We start from the raw sequence: 20,000 nt of genomic DNA on the forward strand, positions 1-20,000 counted from the left end.
TTCTCTTCTATGACTCTCTCGTCGTCATTTGGTATGTCTGTTGTGATTTCCCTTCCTGGTTCGATCAGTCAGCGGAACTTATTCTCCTCCTTTTAATCAACAGCTGGTCCGGAGAGCCAGCTGTTGCTCAGCACAGCCAGGGAGCAAAAAGACGTCTGAGAACGGAACTTTGACAAGGCTTAAAGACATGGCTTGGCCTTGGCCGGTCAGTCCAGATCCTACTGCGTATAAAAAGCAATTAATTGAAAATACAAGCACTTATTACAAATATCATTGTTGTGTGACAGGACAGCGCCACCTCAGGATCAGGCTCTTGTTCCTCCCAGGAAACGGACATATCACTGCCAGGCGCCCTCACCAGCAGCAACATGGAACCTTCCAAAGGTTATACATTATTGATCAATTACATATTATTATATTAGGCTTCTGCTCATTTTTCGCTTGTATTTGTGCTCCTGTAGAGGGCGCCCCACTGTCAGTCGCTCATACGCTGGAGCTCCCTGAGTCTTTGAAGGACCCCTGTGCTAATGGCTTCCAGAGCATCAGGCTCATAGACAAACCTGAGCTTCCTATACTGGAGGTCCAGACCCAGCTGGATGGCTTCACTCTCACTGCAAACTGTGCAAAGAGTCATCAACAAGGTTCAAGCAGATTTTACTATGAAGCGCCAAGTAGGACAAAATCATTATTAATCCACAGCAAATTAATGACTAATAATTGCATCACTTTTACAGTCAAATGTACAGTAATTTACTGTGCAGTTAAATGCTGTGAAATAAAAGGGTATCTACTGATTACAGTAATTTGTTGTTAGGTTACTGTCAATTTTGATTGCAGTATTTTACTCAGGAAAAAATACTGTTAAATGCTTTGAAATTAACTGCACCGGTCTATAAGCCGCAGATATATACATTAGGAAATTAGTTATTTACACAGAAATATTTTGTAAATGTTTATTTACATACCTAAAATGTTTCTAAATGGTGCTTGTAACATGGCAGTAAAACGGCTGATTAAACAAAACCGAAGTAATCGTTGTTAAGAATTCTCCATGTTATCTACGTTTCAGATACTTTATTTTGAAGCATTTCTTGACAGTGTCACTTCCGCTTCCTTCCTGTAGGTGTCACTTCCGCTTCCCTTTTGACGTGTGTTAATGTGTGGTGACTTGTTTCTCTGCTACGTTTAATCGGTGCTCTAGTCTTTGACGATGTGAGTATGTTGATTATTATATAAAACTAATTTAGTATATTAATAGACATCACTGTGTTTGTGTAACATTTAGTGGTGTTTTATGAATATTATTGGTGCTGTGTTGTCAGAATGCTACGAGCTAACATCTCCCTGTTAAGGATAGCTTTGCTGCTGCTAATGTGGCTAGCTTCACATGCCATTGTGAAAATGCAATATATTATGTCTCTAGTACTTTACTTTGAGCCTATCTATAGGCATATATATATATATATATATATATATATATATATATATATATATATATTGTTGTTTAGTTAGATGACATATATGTTGATGGGTGTTTGCTTGTGGTTTACAGATACTAAATGAACCTAAACCGATATGCACAGTTAAAGTTGGAAGAGTCCAAATGATGACTATGTGTTCTCTGACCGGAACCCCAACGTGGTCAATATCCGAAAAAAACAGTCGCAGAGTTTAATACTCAACAATCGTAATGGACCCACTAGCTGCGGAAACTAGCTTGTTTTCCAATCAGCTAAACAGACTCAATAACTCCACAGTGATGTCTTGGTAAAATTACTGAGGAATTTGTGAAACTGTAAGAATATAAAAAGAATGCCATTGTAAGTTAATAATACTAACAAAGACACCAGTAAACATGTTAGCATATTAGCTAATGCCAATGACGCTAGCTTCATTACAAAACGATAGCACGTACAAACATGCATGAAAACACTCCTACAGACATCACAAATGGGACGGTTTAGTGAGTAAGAATTGTTTTAGTTGTATTGTAAAACTTACAAACATTGCTTGGAGTGATTAATTAAGAACCCATACGAGTAGGAAGGCTATGGATGGCTAAAAGATTAAACGGCACTTGTACTTCTGGTTGGAAGCACTAAATAGAAGGACACTGCAGCACCTGCAGTGAGCGAACTCATCCACCTTTTTAGTCTATTTGCTTGTTGTTTTATGGCTGTCAGTGAAGAAAAAATCCATTAATTAGCTGCACCGTTTTATAAGCCGCAGGGTTCAATGTATAGGAAAAAATTAGCGGTTTATAATCCAGAATTTACAGTAGTTAATGACAGATTAAAGGCCTACTGAAATGAAATATTGTTATTTAAACGGGGATAGCAGATCCATTCTATGTGTCATACTTGATCATTTCGCGATATTGCCATATTTTTGCTTTTAAGGATTTAGTAGAGAACATCGACGATAAAGTTTGCAACTTTTGGTCGCTGATAAAAAAGCCTTGCCTGTACCGAAAGTAGCGTGACGTCACAGGTTGAAGGGCTCCTCACATTTCCCCATTGTTTACAATGATGGCCGCCAGCAGCGAGAGCGATTCGGACCGAGAAAGCGACGATTACCCCATTAATTTGAGTGAGGATGAAAGATTTGTGGATGAGGAAAGTGAGAGTGAAGGATTAGAGTGCAGTGCAGGACGTATCTTTTTTCGCTCTGACCGTAACTTAGGTACAAGGGCTCATTGGATTCCATACTTTCTCCTTTTTCTATTGTGGATCACGGATTTGTATTTTAAACCACCTCGGATACTATATCCTCTTGAAAATGAGAGTCGAGAACGCGAAATGGACATTCACAGTGACTTTTATCTCCACGACAATACATCGGCGAAGCACTTTAGCTATGGAGCTAACGTGATAGCATCGTGCTTAACTGCGGATAGAAACAGAAGAAATAAGCCCCTGACTGGAAGGATAGACAGAAGATCAACAATACTACCAAACCCTGGACCTGTAACTACACGTTTAATGCTGTGCCGCCTGGCGAAGCCTAGCAATGCTGTTGCTAACGACGCCATTGAAGCTAACTTAGCTACGGGACCTCGACAGACCTATGCTAAAAACATTAGCTCTCCACCTATGCCAGCCCTCATCTGCTCATCAACACCCGTGCTCACCTGCGTTCCAGCGACCGACGGTGCGACGAAGGACTTCACCACGATGATCGGTGCGGTCGGCGGCCTGGAGACTGAGGAAGTCAACCCAGACAGGTGAGGACAGCGGAGCGGCAGCGGACGGCGTTGTAGCTTTCGACGACACCCCGGCCGCCATCAGAGTCGGCAAGAAACATATATTTCCCCAAAGTTACGTACGTGACATGTACATAGCGGCACGCACGTACGGGCAAGCGATCAAATGTTTGGAAGCCAAAGCTGTACTCACGGTAGCGCGTCTGCTATCCAACTCAAAGTCCTCCTGGTTGTGTTGCTGCAGCCAGCCGCTAATACACCGATCCCACCTACAGCTTTCTTCTTTGCAGTCTCCATTGTTAATTGAACAAATTGCAAAAGATTCACCAACACAGATGTCCAGAATACTGTGGAAGTATGTGGTGAAAACAGACGACTTAAGCTGGCCACCGTGCTATTCCAAAATGTCTGCTTCAACCCGTGACGTCACACGCAAACGTCATCATACCGATATGTTTTCAGCCGGAAGATTCCCGGGAAATTTAAAATTGCACTTTATAAGTTAACCCGGCCGTATTGGCATGTGTTGCAATGTTAAGATTTCATCATTGATATATAAACTATCAGACTGCGTGGTCGGTAGTAGTGGGTTTCAGTAGGCCTTTAAAGTAATATCATTTTGCCCTGTTTGGCCCTCCATATTTTACTGCCATTAATGTATTTTCCAAATTATTTTCATCCTTCCATGCAGAGAATTCTCCTCTGTTGTGCTGCTCGCCGCCGTCGCAGGGTCCTATCGGTCAGTGGGTCTCAACACGGCGCGAAGAGATCGTCGCACAGATGACGGAAGCCTGCCTCAACCAGAGCTTGGACGCCCTCCTGGCACGCTCCATGCTGATGAGCGAGGATTACGAACTGGTGGTCAACCAGCCCACCCGTGCTGCTAAGGTGCGCCAGCTGCTGGACAACTGCCACAGGCACAGTGAAGACTTCTGCCGCGTTGTCGTCCTGAAGCTGCACCGCAACAAGCAGACGGGCCTGCAACCGTACCCTAACGAGATCACCTCTGCCACCACAGTAACGACACCCAGCGCGCCGCCACTCCCCGTGTCCTACAACATCCAGAGGAACATGTAAGAGTAGACTGCCAAATGGACTCTCACTTTGCTGGGTCTTTTTTTTTTGTACTTCATGTCAGTGTTTATGCCACAAGCACTTGGCTTTTGTATTATCGAAAGAAATTTGACTGATTTTATATTCCAAAAGTTCTGTGTTAAGACTGATTTATTTATAGTCCCTTAATTCAAAACAGGGGTTTTACTTCTTTTGGGATTATTTTATGAATTTTGCTAACGCCTATATTCTCAGCACCATAATAATGGTTGTTATGTTATTGAAGCACTTTAAGATGCTGAGAACATGCTGTAAAAAATAGAGTTGATCTACTTTGAGTCTCCAGGTCAAGGGTGTCCAAACTTCGGCATGTGGAAGCTTCAGTGTGGCCCACGAGACGGCATGAGTTTGATGAGGAATTTGGTGCACGGAGTGCCAACAACTTTAGCTTAATCAGCTGAGAATGTGTGTAAATCAGGTCAATGACCATGAATTGTACATTGAAGTGTACACAGTACAGCAATTACTTATATGCCCTTTTCCCACTCATGGTGCAAACTGCAAATCAACACAAAAACTGAATACACACACACAAGGTCACACATGTATGTTGACCATGTAACATAACACAACCTGCTCACTGAACTTTGTGGACATTAAAAGAAAAGTTAAAACACCATACATAGTTCAAAATTACACCCATTTAAATCCATTACAATGCAGGATGGGAAAAATGCGAAACCCTCTCCGCACGTAGCATTTTAGCTGCTTGATATTTCTGAATGATTACTAAAACTTAAGAAGGTTGTCACAAAAGTAAACAAGGTATAACTTTTACATACTCTTAATATCGAATTATGTTAATCATTAATTATATATCCATTATATTAATATACAGTACAGGCCAAAAGTTTGGAAACACCTTCTCCTCATTCAATGGGTTTTCTTTATTTTCATGACTATTTACACTGCAGATTGTCACTGAAGGCATCAAAACTATGAATGAACACATGTGGAGTTATGTACTTAACAAAAAAAGGTGAAATAACTGAAAACATGCTTTATATTCTTTGTATTCACTTCTGTGAAGTGCAAACAATTTCAGTTAACTTCACATGTGTTCATTCATAGTTGTGATGCCTTCAGTGACAATCTACAAACCTCGTTTCCATATGAGTTGGGAAATAGTGTTAGATGTAAATATAAACGGAATACAATGATTTGCAAATAATTTTCAACCCATATTCAGTTGAATATGCTACAAAGACAACATATTTGATGTTCAAACTGATAAACATTTTTTTGTTTGCAAATAATCATTTACTTTAGAATTTGATGCCAGCAACACATGACAAAGAATTTGGGAAAGGAGGCAATAAATACTGATAAAGTTGAGGAATGCTCATCAAACACTTATTTGGAACATCCCACAGGTGAACAGGCAAATTGGGAACAGGTGGGTGCCATGATTGGGTATGAAAGTAGATTCCATGAAATGCTCAGTCATTCACAAACAAGGATGGGGCGAGGGTCACCACTTTGTCAACAAATGCGTGAGCAAATTGTTGAACAGTTTAAGAAAAACCTTTCTCAACCAACTATTGCAAGGAATTTAGGGATTTCAACATCTACGCTCCGTATTATCATCAAAGGGTTCAGAGAATCTGGAGAAATCACTGCACGTAAGCAGCTAAGCCCGTGACCTTCCATCCCTCAGGCTGTACTGCATCAACAAGCGACATCAGTGTGTAAAGGATATCACCACATGGGCTCAGAAACACTTCAGAAACCCACTGTCAGTAACTACAGTTGGTCGCTACATCTGTAAGTGCAAGTTAAAACTCTCCTATGCAAGGCGAAAACCGTTTATCAACAACACCCAGAAACGCCGTCGGCTTCGCTGGGCCTGAGCTCATCTAAGATGGACTGATACAAAGTGGAAAAGTGTTCTGTGGTCTGACGAGTCCACATTTCAAATTGTTTTTGGAAACTGTGGACGTCGTGTCCTCCGGACCAAAGAGGAAAAGAACCATCCAGATTGTTATAGGCGCAAAGTTGAAAAGCCAGCATCTGTGATCGTATGGGGGTGTATTAGTGCCCAAGACATGGGTAACTTACACATCTGTGAAGGCACCATTAATGCTGAAAGGTACATACAGGTTTTGGAGCAACATATGTTGCCATCCAAGCAACGTTACCATGGACGCCCCTGCTTATTTCAGCAAGACAATGCCAAGCCAGGTGTTACATCAACGTGGCTTCATAGTAAAAGAGTGCGGGTACTAGACTGGCCTGCCTGTAGTCCAGACCTGTCTCCCATTGAAAATGTGTGGTGCATTATGAAGCCTAAAATACCACAACGGAGACCCCCGGACTGTTGAACAACTTAAGCTGTACATCAAGCAAGAATGGGAAAGAATTCCACCTGAGAAGCTTAAAAAATGTGTCTCCTCAGTTCCCAAACGTTTACTGAGTGTTGTTAAAAGGAAAGGCCATGTAACACAGTGGTGAACATGCCCTTTCCCAACTACTTTGGCACGTGTTGCAGCCATGAAATTCTAAGTGAATTATTATTTGCAAAAAAAAAAATAACGTTTATGAGTTTGAACATCAAATATCTTGTCTTTGTAGTGCATTCAATTGAATATGGGTTGAAAAGGATTTGCAAATAATTGTATTCCGTTTATATTTACATCCAACACAATTTCCCAACTCATATGGAAACGGGGTTTGTACAATGTAAATAGTCATGAAAATAAAGAAAACGCATTGAATGAGAAGGTGTCCAAACGTTTGGCCTGTACTGTATACAGTATATATACACATTTTATACATATATACACACACGTATATAAATGTACATGTTTATATATATTATATATAGATATGTATTAGGGCTACAACTAATTTGATAATCGATTAATCTGTCGATTATTACTTTGATTAATCGATTACTAATCGGATAAAAGAGACAAACTACATTTCTATCCTTTCCAGTATTTTATTGGAAAAAAACAGCATACTGTCACCATACTTATTTTGATTATTGTTTCTCAGCTGTTTGTAAATGTTGCAGTTTATAAATAAAGGTTTATAAAAAACAAAACAAATAATTATAATAAAAATAAAAAAAATAAAAAAGTTGCCTATGCGCATAGCATAGATCCAACGAATCGATGACTAAATTAATCGGCAACTATTTTTATAATCGAATTTAATCGATTAGTTGTTGCAGCCCTAATATATATATATATATATATATTATATACATACATACATATAGATATACCGTACATAAAAAATATTTAGCCCAATGCGGCCCCCAAGTCAAAAAGTTTGGACACCCCTGCTCCGGGTCATTTCTTATTATTGGAGTACTAGTTTGTACAGTACATTATGGAGTATCTGTGTCCTGTTATTGAATACATAGTGACACTTGGCAGACTAGGATAGGAATTTCACATGTGTACCAGTGCCTGTGAGGAGATAAATACAAGTGCAGTAATCTCTTCCAGTGCATTAATGGGTGCAGCCTCTCCTCATTCTTCACATTTTCTACATACAAAACCTTTTTATCAACCGTAAGGGTTTCTTCCGTGTGTGTATTCGCTGACCTCGCTCTCTTCCTCATGTCCTACACTTCCTCAAAGTGAGCCCTCGATATACACTAGTAATCAAATTGTATTGTCAATTGTTTTTTTGTTTTTTTTACTTTAAATTGCTCTCTACTCAATGTTAACACAATTCAAAAATGTTGTTTTTAAATACACTCATTGGTCCTTTTTTTCTTCCTAAAACTGCTCTTACGTTCATTTGTATGCAAATGTGCTTTGTTGCTGTAGTAAACGTGTTCAGTTTTAAAAGTGAATTCGCCATATGACCAATTTTATTTGGCGCCCCCTTATAACAAAATGATTCACGCTTTTTTATGTATGTTAAATGCTTTTTTTAATACTTCTTTAACACAAGCTTGAAATCTTAATAGTAAAGTTCATAAATCAACGTCAACTGGAATTTGAACGCAGTAACACAGGCCTTTAAGACAAGCATCAACAAAGCTACTGAGACCATCTGGGGAAATCACATAGGAGGAAGGGGATTTATTTGTCACGGTTTACCCGACATATGAAACGTGACGAATCGGGAGGGTGCAATATCCACTTTACCCACCAGATAGCAGTAGTGTTGACTATCTTAAAATGTGTTGTGTGGCAATTTCAGAGTATGTAGAGTGGTGCTTTCCATAATTTTCAGCCGACTGCATTGCAAAATTACTACACACTAAAACATGTTGGGTTAAAATTTAGTTATTTTTTACTGCTGGTTAAGAAAATGATGAACCCCTTATTTGAGTTATTTTAACTCAACATTTTGGGTAAAAAAAATTTAACCCAACTTTTGCGTTGAATTATTTAACCAAAAGAGTTATGCTAAGTTAATGTTGGTTGATTCATAACCCAACTATAGGGTTGAATTTATTTAACACAAAAGCTGAGTTATGCTCACTACAATGTTGGGTTGTTCCAAACCCAACTATTGGGTTGCGCTCCTTGACCCAATAGCCCTTTAAACATTGATTGATTGATTGAATATTAAAAATGATACATTTTACTGCTGGTTTCTCCTACTCCTTCCCAACTACTGATCTAAATTATTTTCATTCCATTAAAATATACTCAAAAGCAAGATATGAGTGACATTTTTTTTTTATACAAGAATTGCCGTCCTAGTCATCATAGTAGTTCTATACAGCATGCTGAAATATAAAGTACCAATGATTGTCACACACTAGGTGTGGTGAGATTATCCTCTGCATTATGTTCATGTACATAAAATGTGTGATTGTAAATAATGTTAATGAGATGAATCCATAATAAATTTCCCTTCAAGAAAAAACTACATTTTTACTAAAAAAAAAAAAGCCTTTTACCCAAAAATGCATCACTCATTGAAAAACAACCCAAAAAAGGTTCATAGTTTTGAAAACCCAGAAATGTAGTTAAAATAACACCCTTTTAACCCCCAAAATGTATTTCTCTTCATAAAAATAACTCCAAAATGTAACTCATTAATTGGGTTATCAAAATAACCCAGCATTTTTTAGTGTGTAACGTCCCGTTACTTTCACGTGAGATTCACCCAGAAATGGAGCCATATGAATCCCTTTCTTACTATATTCTTAACAGTGATGGGGCAGGAAGGGGCTAAGGGTACGTTTGCAGTAAAATGTCATATGAAGCACCCTCCCATTCATCAATTGATATTTCTTCTCGCCTGGGCACAGCGTGAGATCTCCATGTATGGAAGGGCGGCCCGGCTTATAACATTCATCTGCAATTCCTCAAGAATAATGATGTCACCTTTACATGAAATACATTACACAGGCTGGAGAAAGTCATGGTGCATAATAAATACACTATATTGCCAAAAGTATTTGGCCACCTGCCTTGACTCACATATGAACTTGAAGTGCCATCGCATTCCTAACCTATAGTGTTCAATATGATGTCGGTCCACCTTTTGCAGCTATTACAGCTTCAACTCTTCTGGGAAGGCTGTCCACAAGGTTGCGGAGTGTGTTTATAGGAATTTTCGATCATTCTTCTATAAGCGCATTGATGTTGGTCGAGAAGGCCTGGCTCTCAGTCTCCGTTCTAATTCATCCCAAAGGTGTTCTATCGGGTTCAGGTCAGGACTCTGTGCAGTCCAGTCAAGTTCATCCACACCCATACTTGCCAACCCTCCCGATTTTCCCGGGAGACTCCCGAATTTCAGTGCCCCTTCCGAAAATCTCCCGGGGCAACCATTCTCCTGAATTTCTCCCGATTTTCACCCGGACAACAATATTAAGGGCGTGCCGTGATGGTACTGCCTTTAGCGTCCTCTACAACCTGTCGACGCGGCTTCTGCATACACACGAACGTGAATGCAAGGCATACTTGATCAACAGCCATACAGGTCACACTGAGGGTGACCGTATAAACAACTTTAACACTGTTACAAATATATCGCCACACTGTGAACCCACACCAAACAAGAATGACAAACACATTTTGGGAGAACATCTGCACCGTAACACAACATAAACACAACAGAACAAGTACCCAGAATCCCTTGCATCCCTAACTCTTCCGGGCTACAATATACACCCCCGCTACCACCAAACCCCGACCCCCCAACCCCGCCCCTCAACACCCCCCGCCCCCTCTCAAGGTTGGCAAGTATGTCCAGACCAGACTATGTCATCCATGTCTTTATGGACCTTGCTTAGTGCACTGGTGCACAGTCATGTTGGAAGAGGAAGGGGCCCGCTCCAAACTGTTCCCACAAGGTTGGAAGCATTTTGGTATCCTGGAGCATTCAAAGTTCCTTTCCCTGGAACTAAGGGGCCAAGCCCAACTCCTGAAAAACAACCCCACACCATAATTCCTCCTCCACCAAATTTCACACTCGGCACAATGCAGTCCGAAATGTACCGCTTCCTGGCAACCTCCAAACCCAGACTGGTCCATCAGATTGCCAGGTGGAAAAGCGTGATTCATCACTCCAGAGAAGGCGTTTCTACTGCTCTAGAGTCCAATGGCGACGTGCTTTACACCACTGCATCCCACGCTTTGCATTGGACTTGGTGATGTATGACTTAGATGCAGCTGCTCGGCCATGGAAACCCATTCCATGAAGCTCTCTGCGTACTGTACGTGGGCTAATTGGAAGGTCACATGAAGTTTGGAGCTCTGTAGCAACTGACTGTGCAGAAAGTCTTTGCACTATGCGCTTCAGCATCCGCTGACCCCTCTCTGTCAGTTTACGTGGCCTACCACTGCGGGCTGAGTTGCTGTTGTTCCCAAACTCTTCAATTTTCTCATAATAAAGCAGACAGTTGACTTTGGAATATTTAGGAGCGAAGAAATTCCACGACTGAAATTGGTGCACAGGTGGCATCCTATGACAGTTCCACGCTGGAAATCACTGAGAGCGGCCCATTCTTTCACAAATGTTTGTAGAAACAGTCTCCATGCCTTAGTGCTTGATTGTATACACCTGTGGCCGGGCCAAGTGATTAGGACACCTGATACTTTTGGCAATATAGTGTATTTCTGCATTGTATTTGTTTAAAAAAAAGTTCAAATTCAGCGGATTTTACTTAAGAAAATAATTGGAATCTTACAAAAAATATAATTATGGCTAAATGGACATATTTTAATTGTATGTGATTATTCATTGTTGTGTCATAATGCCATTCCTTCCTTGAGCGCACGTCAACGCAGTACTACTTGTTTCTCTTTTTTGGTGAACAAAAAAAAAAAAGGATTTACATTCTTGGTTGTGTTTGGCAAGTTTCAGTTCCAAAAACTTCTGGGCACCGGTTATTTTTAGCAGCACAAGCGTGGACGGTTGAGGAAGCTGAGGTTTGTGCCAAACGTTTTAGCAATGTTTCCGCGGTTGGGTCGAGAACCTTACCTTTGTGTGTGTTAATGCACCGAATGCATGACAACGGTATGGTGTTGTTTGACCTACTTCCTTTATCTTCGCGTCATGTTGACAATTATGCAAAGAAGCATTTTTGTGACATTTTCTACTTACAATGTTTTGTATGTTAAGACTGATGTTAAACAGTGATTTGTAAAACTCTTTCATTAAATGCTTTCTACGTCTGACCGCCCTCGTTATCTCCTTTCTCATCACAAACCTCAGTGCTATAATCGGGTGCAAGTTATTGATAAATGGCTTTTTGCATAGTAGAGTTTTAACTTGCACTTACAGATGTAGCAACCAACTGTAGTTACTCAGTGGTTTTCTGAAGTGTTCCTGAGCCCACGTGGTGATATCCTTTACACACTGATGTCGCTTTTTGATGCAGTACCGCCCGAGGGATCGAAGGTCACGGGCATTTAATGTGTGTTTTCGGCCTTGCCGCTTACGTGCAGTGATTTCTCCAGATTCCCTGAACCTTTTGATGATATTACAGACCTTAGATGGTGAAATCCCTGAATTCCTTGCAATAGCTAGTTGAGAAATGTTGTTCTTAAACTGTTGGATAATTTTCTCACGCATTTGTTCACAAAGTGGTGACCCTCGCCCCGTCCTTGTTTGTGCATGACTGAGCATTTCATGAAAGCTGCTTTTATACCCAATCATGGCACCCGCCTGTTCACCTGTGGGATGTCCCAAATAAGTGTTTGATTAGCATTCCTCAACTTTCTCAGTCTTTTTTGCCACCTGTGCCAACTTTTTTTGAAACATGTTGCAGGCATCAAATTCCAAATGAGCTAATGTTTGCAAAAAATAAAGTTTACCAGTTCGAACGTCAAGTACCTTGTCTTTGCAGTCTATTCAATTAAATATAGCTTGAAAAGGATTTGCAAATCATTGTATTCTGTTTTTATTTACCATTTACACAACGTGCCAACTTCACTGGTTTTGAGTTTTGTAAAGTGTTTTCAATCTCTGCAGCACTCGAGTGTTTTTAAAAGTCCACAACAAAAATATGAGTCTCTCACAAGTTTTTTTTAAATGAACTCGCAGCCCAAATGATGAAAAAAAAAGAGAGGAAATAAAATGGAACCTTGAGGAACACCACTAGTATAATTAAATCAATTGAACACATGGCTGCATCTGAAGTAAGCAAGCTACAGCAACATCTTAGTTTAGGGGTGTACAAACTTGTTGACTCATGGGCTGCATTTGGCTAAGATATATTCGGCCGGGGGCCGAAAGCAAACTGCATGTAAAGTAAGAATATATATATACACACACATATATACAGTATACACACATATATATAGCCTAAACATATATCTGTCTATCTATCTATCTTATAATATACACGTTTGTATAATGGACATATAACTAGTAATTAATATAATGGAATATTAAAGGCCTACTGAAACCCACTACTACCGACCACGCAGTATGATAGTTTATATATCAATGATGAAATCTTAACATTGCAACACATGCCAATACGGCCGGGATAACTTATAAAGTGCAATTTTAAATGGAACACAGGTGAGCACGGGTGTTGATGAGCAGATGAGAGCTGGCGTAGGTGGAGAGCTAATGTTTTTAGCATAGCTCTGTCGAGGTCCCGTAGCTAAGTTAGCTTCAATGGCGTCGTTAGCAACAGCATTGCTAGGCTTCGCCAGGCGGTACAGCATTAACCGTGTGGTTACAGGTCCAGAGTTTGGTAGTATTGTTGATCTTCTGTCTATCCTTCCAGTCAGGGGCTTATTTATTTTGTTTCTATCTGCATTTAAGCACGATGCTATCACGTTAGCTCCGTAGCTAAAGTGCTTCGCCGATGTATTGTCGTGGAGATAAAAGTCACTGTGAATGTCCATTTCGCGTTCTTGACTCTCATTTTCAAGAGGATCTAGTATCCGAGGTGGTTTAAAATACAAATCCGTGATCCACAATAGAAAAAGGAGAAAGTGTGGAATCCAATGAGCCCTTGTACCTAAGTTACGGTCAGAGCGAAAAAAGATACGTCCTGCACTCACTCTCACGTTCCTCATCCACAAATCTTTCATCCTCGCTCAAATTAATGGGGTTATTGTCGCTTTCTCGGTCCGAATTGCTCTCGCTGCTGGTGTAAACAATGGGGAAATGTGAGGAGCCCTTCAACCTGTGACGTCACGCTACTTCCGGTACAGGCAAGGCTTTTTTTATCAGCAACCAAAAGTTGCGACCTTTATCGTCGATGTTCTCTACTAAATTCTTTCAGCAAAAATATGGCAATATCGCGAAATGATCAAGTATGACACATAGAATGGATCTGCTACCCCCTTTAAATAAAAAAAAATTCATTTCATTAGGCCTTTAAGAGTATGTGAAAGTTCGGCTCCTACCTTGTTTACTTGCGTGACAACCTCCTTAAAGTTTTGTAATCAATCAGAAACATCAAGCAGCTAAACTGCGCTATCCATGGATGGATAAGTGTGGAGAGAGAGCATTTTTCCCATCATTTAAATGGGTGTCATTTTGAATTATGTTTTGCGGTTGGATGTTTTTTTATAATATCCACAAAGTTCAGTGAGCAGGTTGTTATTTGTGACCATGTGTGTTGACTTTTTGTGTTAGTTTATTAGCGTCATGGGTGGAGAAGGTTGTTTGGATTGGGTGATATAAAAGTCTATGCTGTCAGACTGTGCATTCATTGTCATTAATTAGAATTACAATTAATGTTCCCAAGATTATGGTACTGTGGAAGTCGCTTCCTATCAGATCCACTGTAGACACAAGAGCCAAGCGTGCAGGTTTAACAAAGTTTTAATGTTGGTCACAAGATTTTCAACAATGTCTTTCCGCATGTCGTGACGTTGCCGTCACTCCCAATCCTCTCTCCTCCTCTGCTCCCGGCTGCTTACTTTTAAAGACAACAAATGATTAGATTAACACGTACCACCTGTGAAATCTAATCACCTGCCAGCTGTGTCTCGTCGTCCCCCTAGCTGATGGTGCTCCGCCCTCGACACCATTGCCAGAGGCAGTGACCTTTGCTCCTGCAGGCGCGCTGACGCACTTCCCTCCACAGGTACATTTTTAGAAGTTTAACTGACAGTTATTAAAAGTTGCTCTAAAAGGTTTATTATGTTTTTATTTTTAATATACTTTTTCAAATGTTATTTTAATCAGACCATGTTTCAAAATTAAAGTTAAAGTACCACTGATAGTCTCACACACTAGGTGTGGTGAAATGACCCTCTGCATTTGACCCATCCCCTTGTTCCACCCCCTGGAGGGTGAGGGGAGCAGTGAGCAGCAGCGGTGGCCGCGCTCGGGAATCAAACCACTCGAGTGGTCAGGTGACCCTACTGAAGAAGACTGCTGATGACAGTCGAAACATGTCAGGTAAAAAGTTATTAAAAGTACTAGAAGAAGAACAAATTGACTTCATATGCTTAATTGAGTTGTATTGTATCCATTAAACCATATCCAATTGTATTTATAATTTGCAAAGTATGTGAAAACACTGTTTAAACATCACAAAATGCCACAAATTCCGTCAGCCATACCTTTGGCTATTTTCAGAGATTGACATCACATTAGTGAGGCTTCTGCACAAAAATTGGAAAGAAATGCTCTGTTTATCATTCACAATCCTTAAGTAAGATAAGAACACATATGCTTGGCGTTTTTATGCGTTCGAAATTGTAAATAAATAGCCAACAATTGATTAAACAGATCGAGAGTTCTCTGTGCGCTCATTATACTCCCTCTAAAAACATCCATTTACATGACGTGACCTTAAAATTAACCAAATATGACTGATAATGTTATTATAAGCAGTGTTGGGTTGGTTCCTGAAAACCAGTAACTAGTTACAGTTACTAGTTACTTTATTTCAAAAGTAACTCAGTTACTAACTCAGTTACACCAAAAAGTAATGCGTTACTGTGAAAAGTAACTATTTAGTTACTTTTTTTTTCCTTCTTTTTTTTTAAAGCTCCCATTAATGCCCTTACAGCCTTCATTTCAGTACTGTTATTGCACTGGAGAATAATACAATCTGTTGATCAACTTGACATGCATTTGCATCACTGAACTCTGCTAAGCAATGTGCTCTACATACAACACACAAAGGTAAAGATATGTTTCAAAGGGCCAATTTATTTCAGGCCAGAACAAATTGACAAAACTATTTTAAATAGCTGCAACATAACATACATAAGTAACAAACAGCATAATAACAACATAGCTGTAAACCAAGGAAGAACTTTAACTTTACATACCAAAGCCTAACCAGGCGTTTTTTCTCTCAAGGAATTCTGAAATAAAATCTTGTCTGAAGCCCAGAACACTCTACACATTTCCCCAGTTTTAGTTTAGAGATAAGGAAAGATTAGCCTGCCCCACTAGCATCCCTCTTTTTGTTTGTGAACTTTATAGTCTATACATTTAGAGTGATGTGATAATCAAACACCCTAGAAGTCTAGAAATAAAGAGTATATAATAGAATTGACAGAGTGTGTGTACTATAATTAATAATAACATTGATTATGATTCAATATTATGTTTTGAGCAATGACAGTTTGAAAGAAAAAAAAACAGCTTTGTTTTATTAGTCAACATTGCAACTCTTTCTAAATTACATTTAGCCTTTAAGCTTTTTTATTTCAATTGTGTTATGTTTTTGTTTATTTTAATAATATTTTTAGAATGTGCTGTGGGCCTTTAAAACATTAGCTGTGGGCTGCAAATGGCCTCCGGTGCACACTTTTGACACCCCTGCTATAGATAATAAAAAATTAAATCTGATAAATCTATCGATAAAAAGCTGAGCCTGGCGACGCATGCGCGTTAACAACTCTCTCGCTCTCTCTGTCTCCGCCTCTCCCTCACGAATGCTGCTGTGCGCACCCCTCCCTCCCTCCCTCTCTTTCCCCACACTCAGACACACACACAGCGCGCCTCCGTGTGACACAAGAGATTCAGAAGAACGACACCGTAGCGCTGCAATAAAACACACTCAGATCTTCTGTTTCTAGCCGATACTACATAAAAAATAACGTAAAATAACGCAGTAACGCATCATGTAGTAACGGTAACTGAGTTACTGAATATAAAAAATAACGCGTTAGATTACTAGTTACCGCCGAAACTAACGGCGTTACACTAACGCGTTACTGTAACGCGTTAGTCCCAACACTGATTATAAGCGCCAATGCAGACTGACTATTTTAGCGGTGCAGTGATAGCAGTGAGCAAATGCTATCTCACGCTGCTATTGTTGACACACTGAGCCGACGGCTGCTTCTGCTTTGTCTCAAACTTGCAAAAAGTAAATTCTTGATTATAATTCATGCATCTCTCACCTGGTAGTAGACAAATGTGGCCATAGTCTGACAGGCTGGTCGATAATAGACCCCACAGGTGTTTCCTGCAGAAACCTTTTTTTAACCCTCCGTGAGGATTGTGATTGAATCGTTATCTAAACGGGATAATGTGAGCGTCCCGTCGGTCTGCATCCCAGCGAGAGTGGAAATATTACAGTAAGTATTTGTTTGTTTTCTGGTTTGCTATTGTTAGTTTGTATGTTTAGCACCCAGCAATGCTGCGGATGCTAGTGTCACAATGAAACTGCATCCATCACTCGGCTTCTAAAACATTTGTGCTCATCCTCTTTGTGTTCGGGCTCAAAAATGTAAGGATCTGGATCATAGTTTTTCCAAAAGTAGTTGTTGGCTCCCACAAAGTCTGCTTGATTAGCATTGTTGTTGATGGGGAAGGGCGCTGTGGTTCCTTCGATCATGTGACTGGCTTCCTCATTATCTCTCAAAATGGCTCAGGAATCTTCGTAGATTGATACTATTTTGATCATATCTATTCATTTTCGGAAGTCATTTGGTGTCATAAATCAGATATACATGATAATAGCTTCAATATAGAGGCAACTTGTTTTACACCTCTACTGCTACTTTAGGATAGAATTGGAAGCTATCCTCGGACCAGATTCCTTCAAGAATAACTCCTTAACCAAACATGCAATATGTCTAATAATGCCTGTATTAATGTGTCTTTGTGAGTTTTACTAGAAACATGTGCTTTTGTAAGGTTTGCAAACACAAAAATTAGTTTTTTTACTCAATATGACAGTAATGTTCTTAGAATCCTGATACAATGCGATTGAAGCAAAAAAAAATTGTTTCAATCATAACTCCTAAACCTAACATGCAATATAATAATGCCTGTATTAATGTAACTCTACAAGCTTTACTAGAGTCATGTGCTTTTGTAAGGTTTGCAAGTGTTTTACTCAATATGACAGTAATGTTTTTAGAATCCTGAGATAATGCGAAAAAAGCAATATAAAATGTATTCAAGCATAACTCCTAAACCAAACATGCAATATGTCTAATAATGCCTGTATTAAAGTATCTTTGTGAGTTTTACTAGAAACATGTGCTTCTGTAAGGTTTGCAAACACAAAAATGTGTTTTTTACTCAATATGACAGTAATGTTCTTAGAATCCAGAGATAATGCGAACAAAGCAATACAAAATGTATTCAAGCATAACTCCTAAACCAAACATGCAATATGTCTAATAATGCCTGTATTAATGTATCTTTGTGAGTTTTACTAGAAACATGTGCTTCTGTAAGGTTTGCAAACACAAAAATGTGTTTTTTACTCAATATGACAGTAATAATCTTAGAATTCTGATACAATGCGATTGAAGCAATAAAAAAATTATTCATGCATAACTCCTAAACCACACATGCAATATGTCTAATAATGCCTGTATTAATGTATATTTGTGAGTTTTACTAGAGACATGTACTTTTTTAAGGTTTGCAAACACACAAATTAGTTTTTAGTCAATATGACTAATGTTCTTAGAACCCGGAGAAAATGTGTTTGAATCAATAAAAATGTGTTACAATCATAACTCCTAAACCAAACATGCAATGTCTAGTAATGCCTGTATTAATGTAATTCTACGAGCTTTACTAGAGTCATGTGATTTGGAAGGTTTGCAAACACAAAAATTTGTTTTTAATAATAATCTTACAATCCTGATACAATGTGATTGAAGCAATAAAACATTTCTTCACGCATAACTCCTAAACCTAACATGCAATATGTCTAATAATGTCTGTATTAATGTATATCTACGAGTTTTACTAGAGACATGTGCTTTTTTAAGGTTTGCAAACACAAAAATGTGTTTTTTACTCAATATGACAGTAATGTTCTTAGAATCCTGACATAATGCGAAAAAAGCAATACAAATGTATTCAAGAATAACTCCTGAACCTAACATGTAATATGTCTAATAATGCCTGTATTAATGTATCTTTGTGAGTTTTACTAGAAACATGTGCTTCTGTAAGGTTTGCAAACACAAAAATTATTTTTTTACTCAATATGACAGTAATGTTCTTAGAATACTGAGATAATGCGATTGAACCAATAAAACATTTATTCAATCATAACTCCTACATCAAACATGCAATATGTCTAATAATGTCTGTATTGATGTATATTTGTGAGTTTTACTAGATACTTGTGCTTTTGTAAGGTTTGCAAACACATTTTGTTTTTTACTCAATATGACAATAATAATCTTAGAATTCTGATACAATGCGATTGAAGCAATAAAACAATTATTCATGCATAACTCCTAAACCACACATGCAATATGTCTAATAATGCCTGTATTAATGTATATTTGTGAGTTTTACTAGATCCATGTACTTTTTTAAGGTTTGCAAACACAAAAATTAGTTTTTAGTCAATATGACTAATGTTCTTAGAACCCGGAGAAAATGTTTGAATCAATAAAAATGTGTTACAATCATAACTCCTAAACCAAACATGCAATATGTCTAATAATGCCTGTATTAATGTAATTCTACGAGTTTTACTAGAGTCATGTGCTTTTGTAAGGTATGCAAACACAAAATTGTGTTTTTTACTCAATATGACAGTAATGTTCTTAGAATCCTAAAACAAAGTGTTTGAAGCAAAAAAAAAAATGTTTCAATCATAACTCCTAAACCTAACATGCAATATGTCCAATGTCTGTATTAATGTATCTCTACGAGTTTTACTAGAGACATTGTTAGGATCCGCTGCTCGGATCACAGTTTGTTTACAGTTTAGTGTCACGTGTGTTTGTTTCTGTTGCCATGACGGCAGATTTTGCTCACCTGCCTCTGGTTAGCGTTCGGGACGCGCACCTGTTGCCCGAGCGCTAATCAGAGGGCTATTTAGTCTTTGCCCGGGCCTCACTCGGCCTGG

At 39.0% G+C, this 20,000-nt stretch overlaps 1 protein-coding gene across 2 annotated transcripts in view; it reads left to right on the forward strand.

The window, feature by feature from the left end:
- LOC133664567 (receptor-interacting serine/threonine-protein kinase 2-like) overlaps positions 1–6,031 on the forward strand; it is a 68,700-nt gene extending 62,669 nt beyond the window's left edge. Inside the window, exons 8-11 of one of the 2 annotated variants that reach the window (XM_062069285.1) lie at positions 104–205; positions 288–384; positions 462–641; positions 3,894–6,031. In XM_062069285.1, the coding sequence (XP_061925269.1) occupies positions 104–205; positions 288–384; positions 462–641; positions 3,894–4,279 (765 nt within the window). In that variant the 3' untranslated portion in view covers positions 4,280–6,031. The remainder of the gene's footprint in view (positions 1–103; positions 206–287; positions 385–461; positions 642–3,893) is intronic. The other variant, XM_062069286.1, reaches the window with a different exon arrangement.
- The last annotated feature ends 13,969 nt before the right edge of the window (positions 6,032–20,000 follow it).

The sequence above is a fragment of the Entelurus aequoreus genome, linkage group LG14 (assembly GCF_033978785.1).
Source record: "Entelurus aequoreus isolate RoL-2023_Sb linkage group LG14, RoL_Eaeq_v1.1, whole genome shotgun sequence".
Taxonomy (NCBI): domain Eukaryota; kingdom Metazoa; phylum Chordata; class Actinopteri; order Syngnathiformes; family Syngnathidae; genus Entelurus; species Entelurus aequoreus.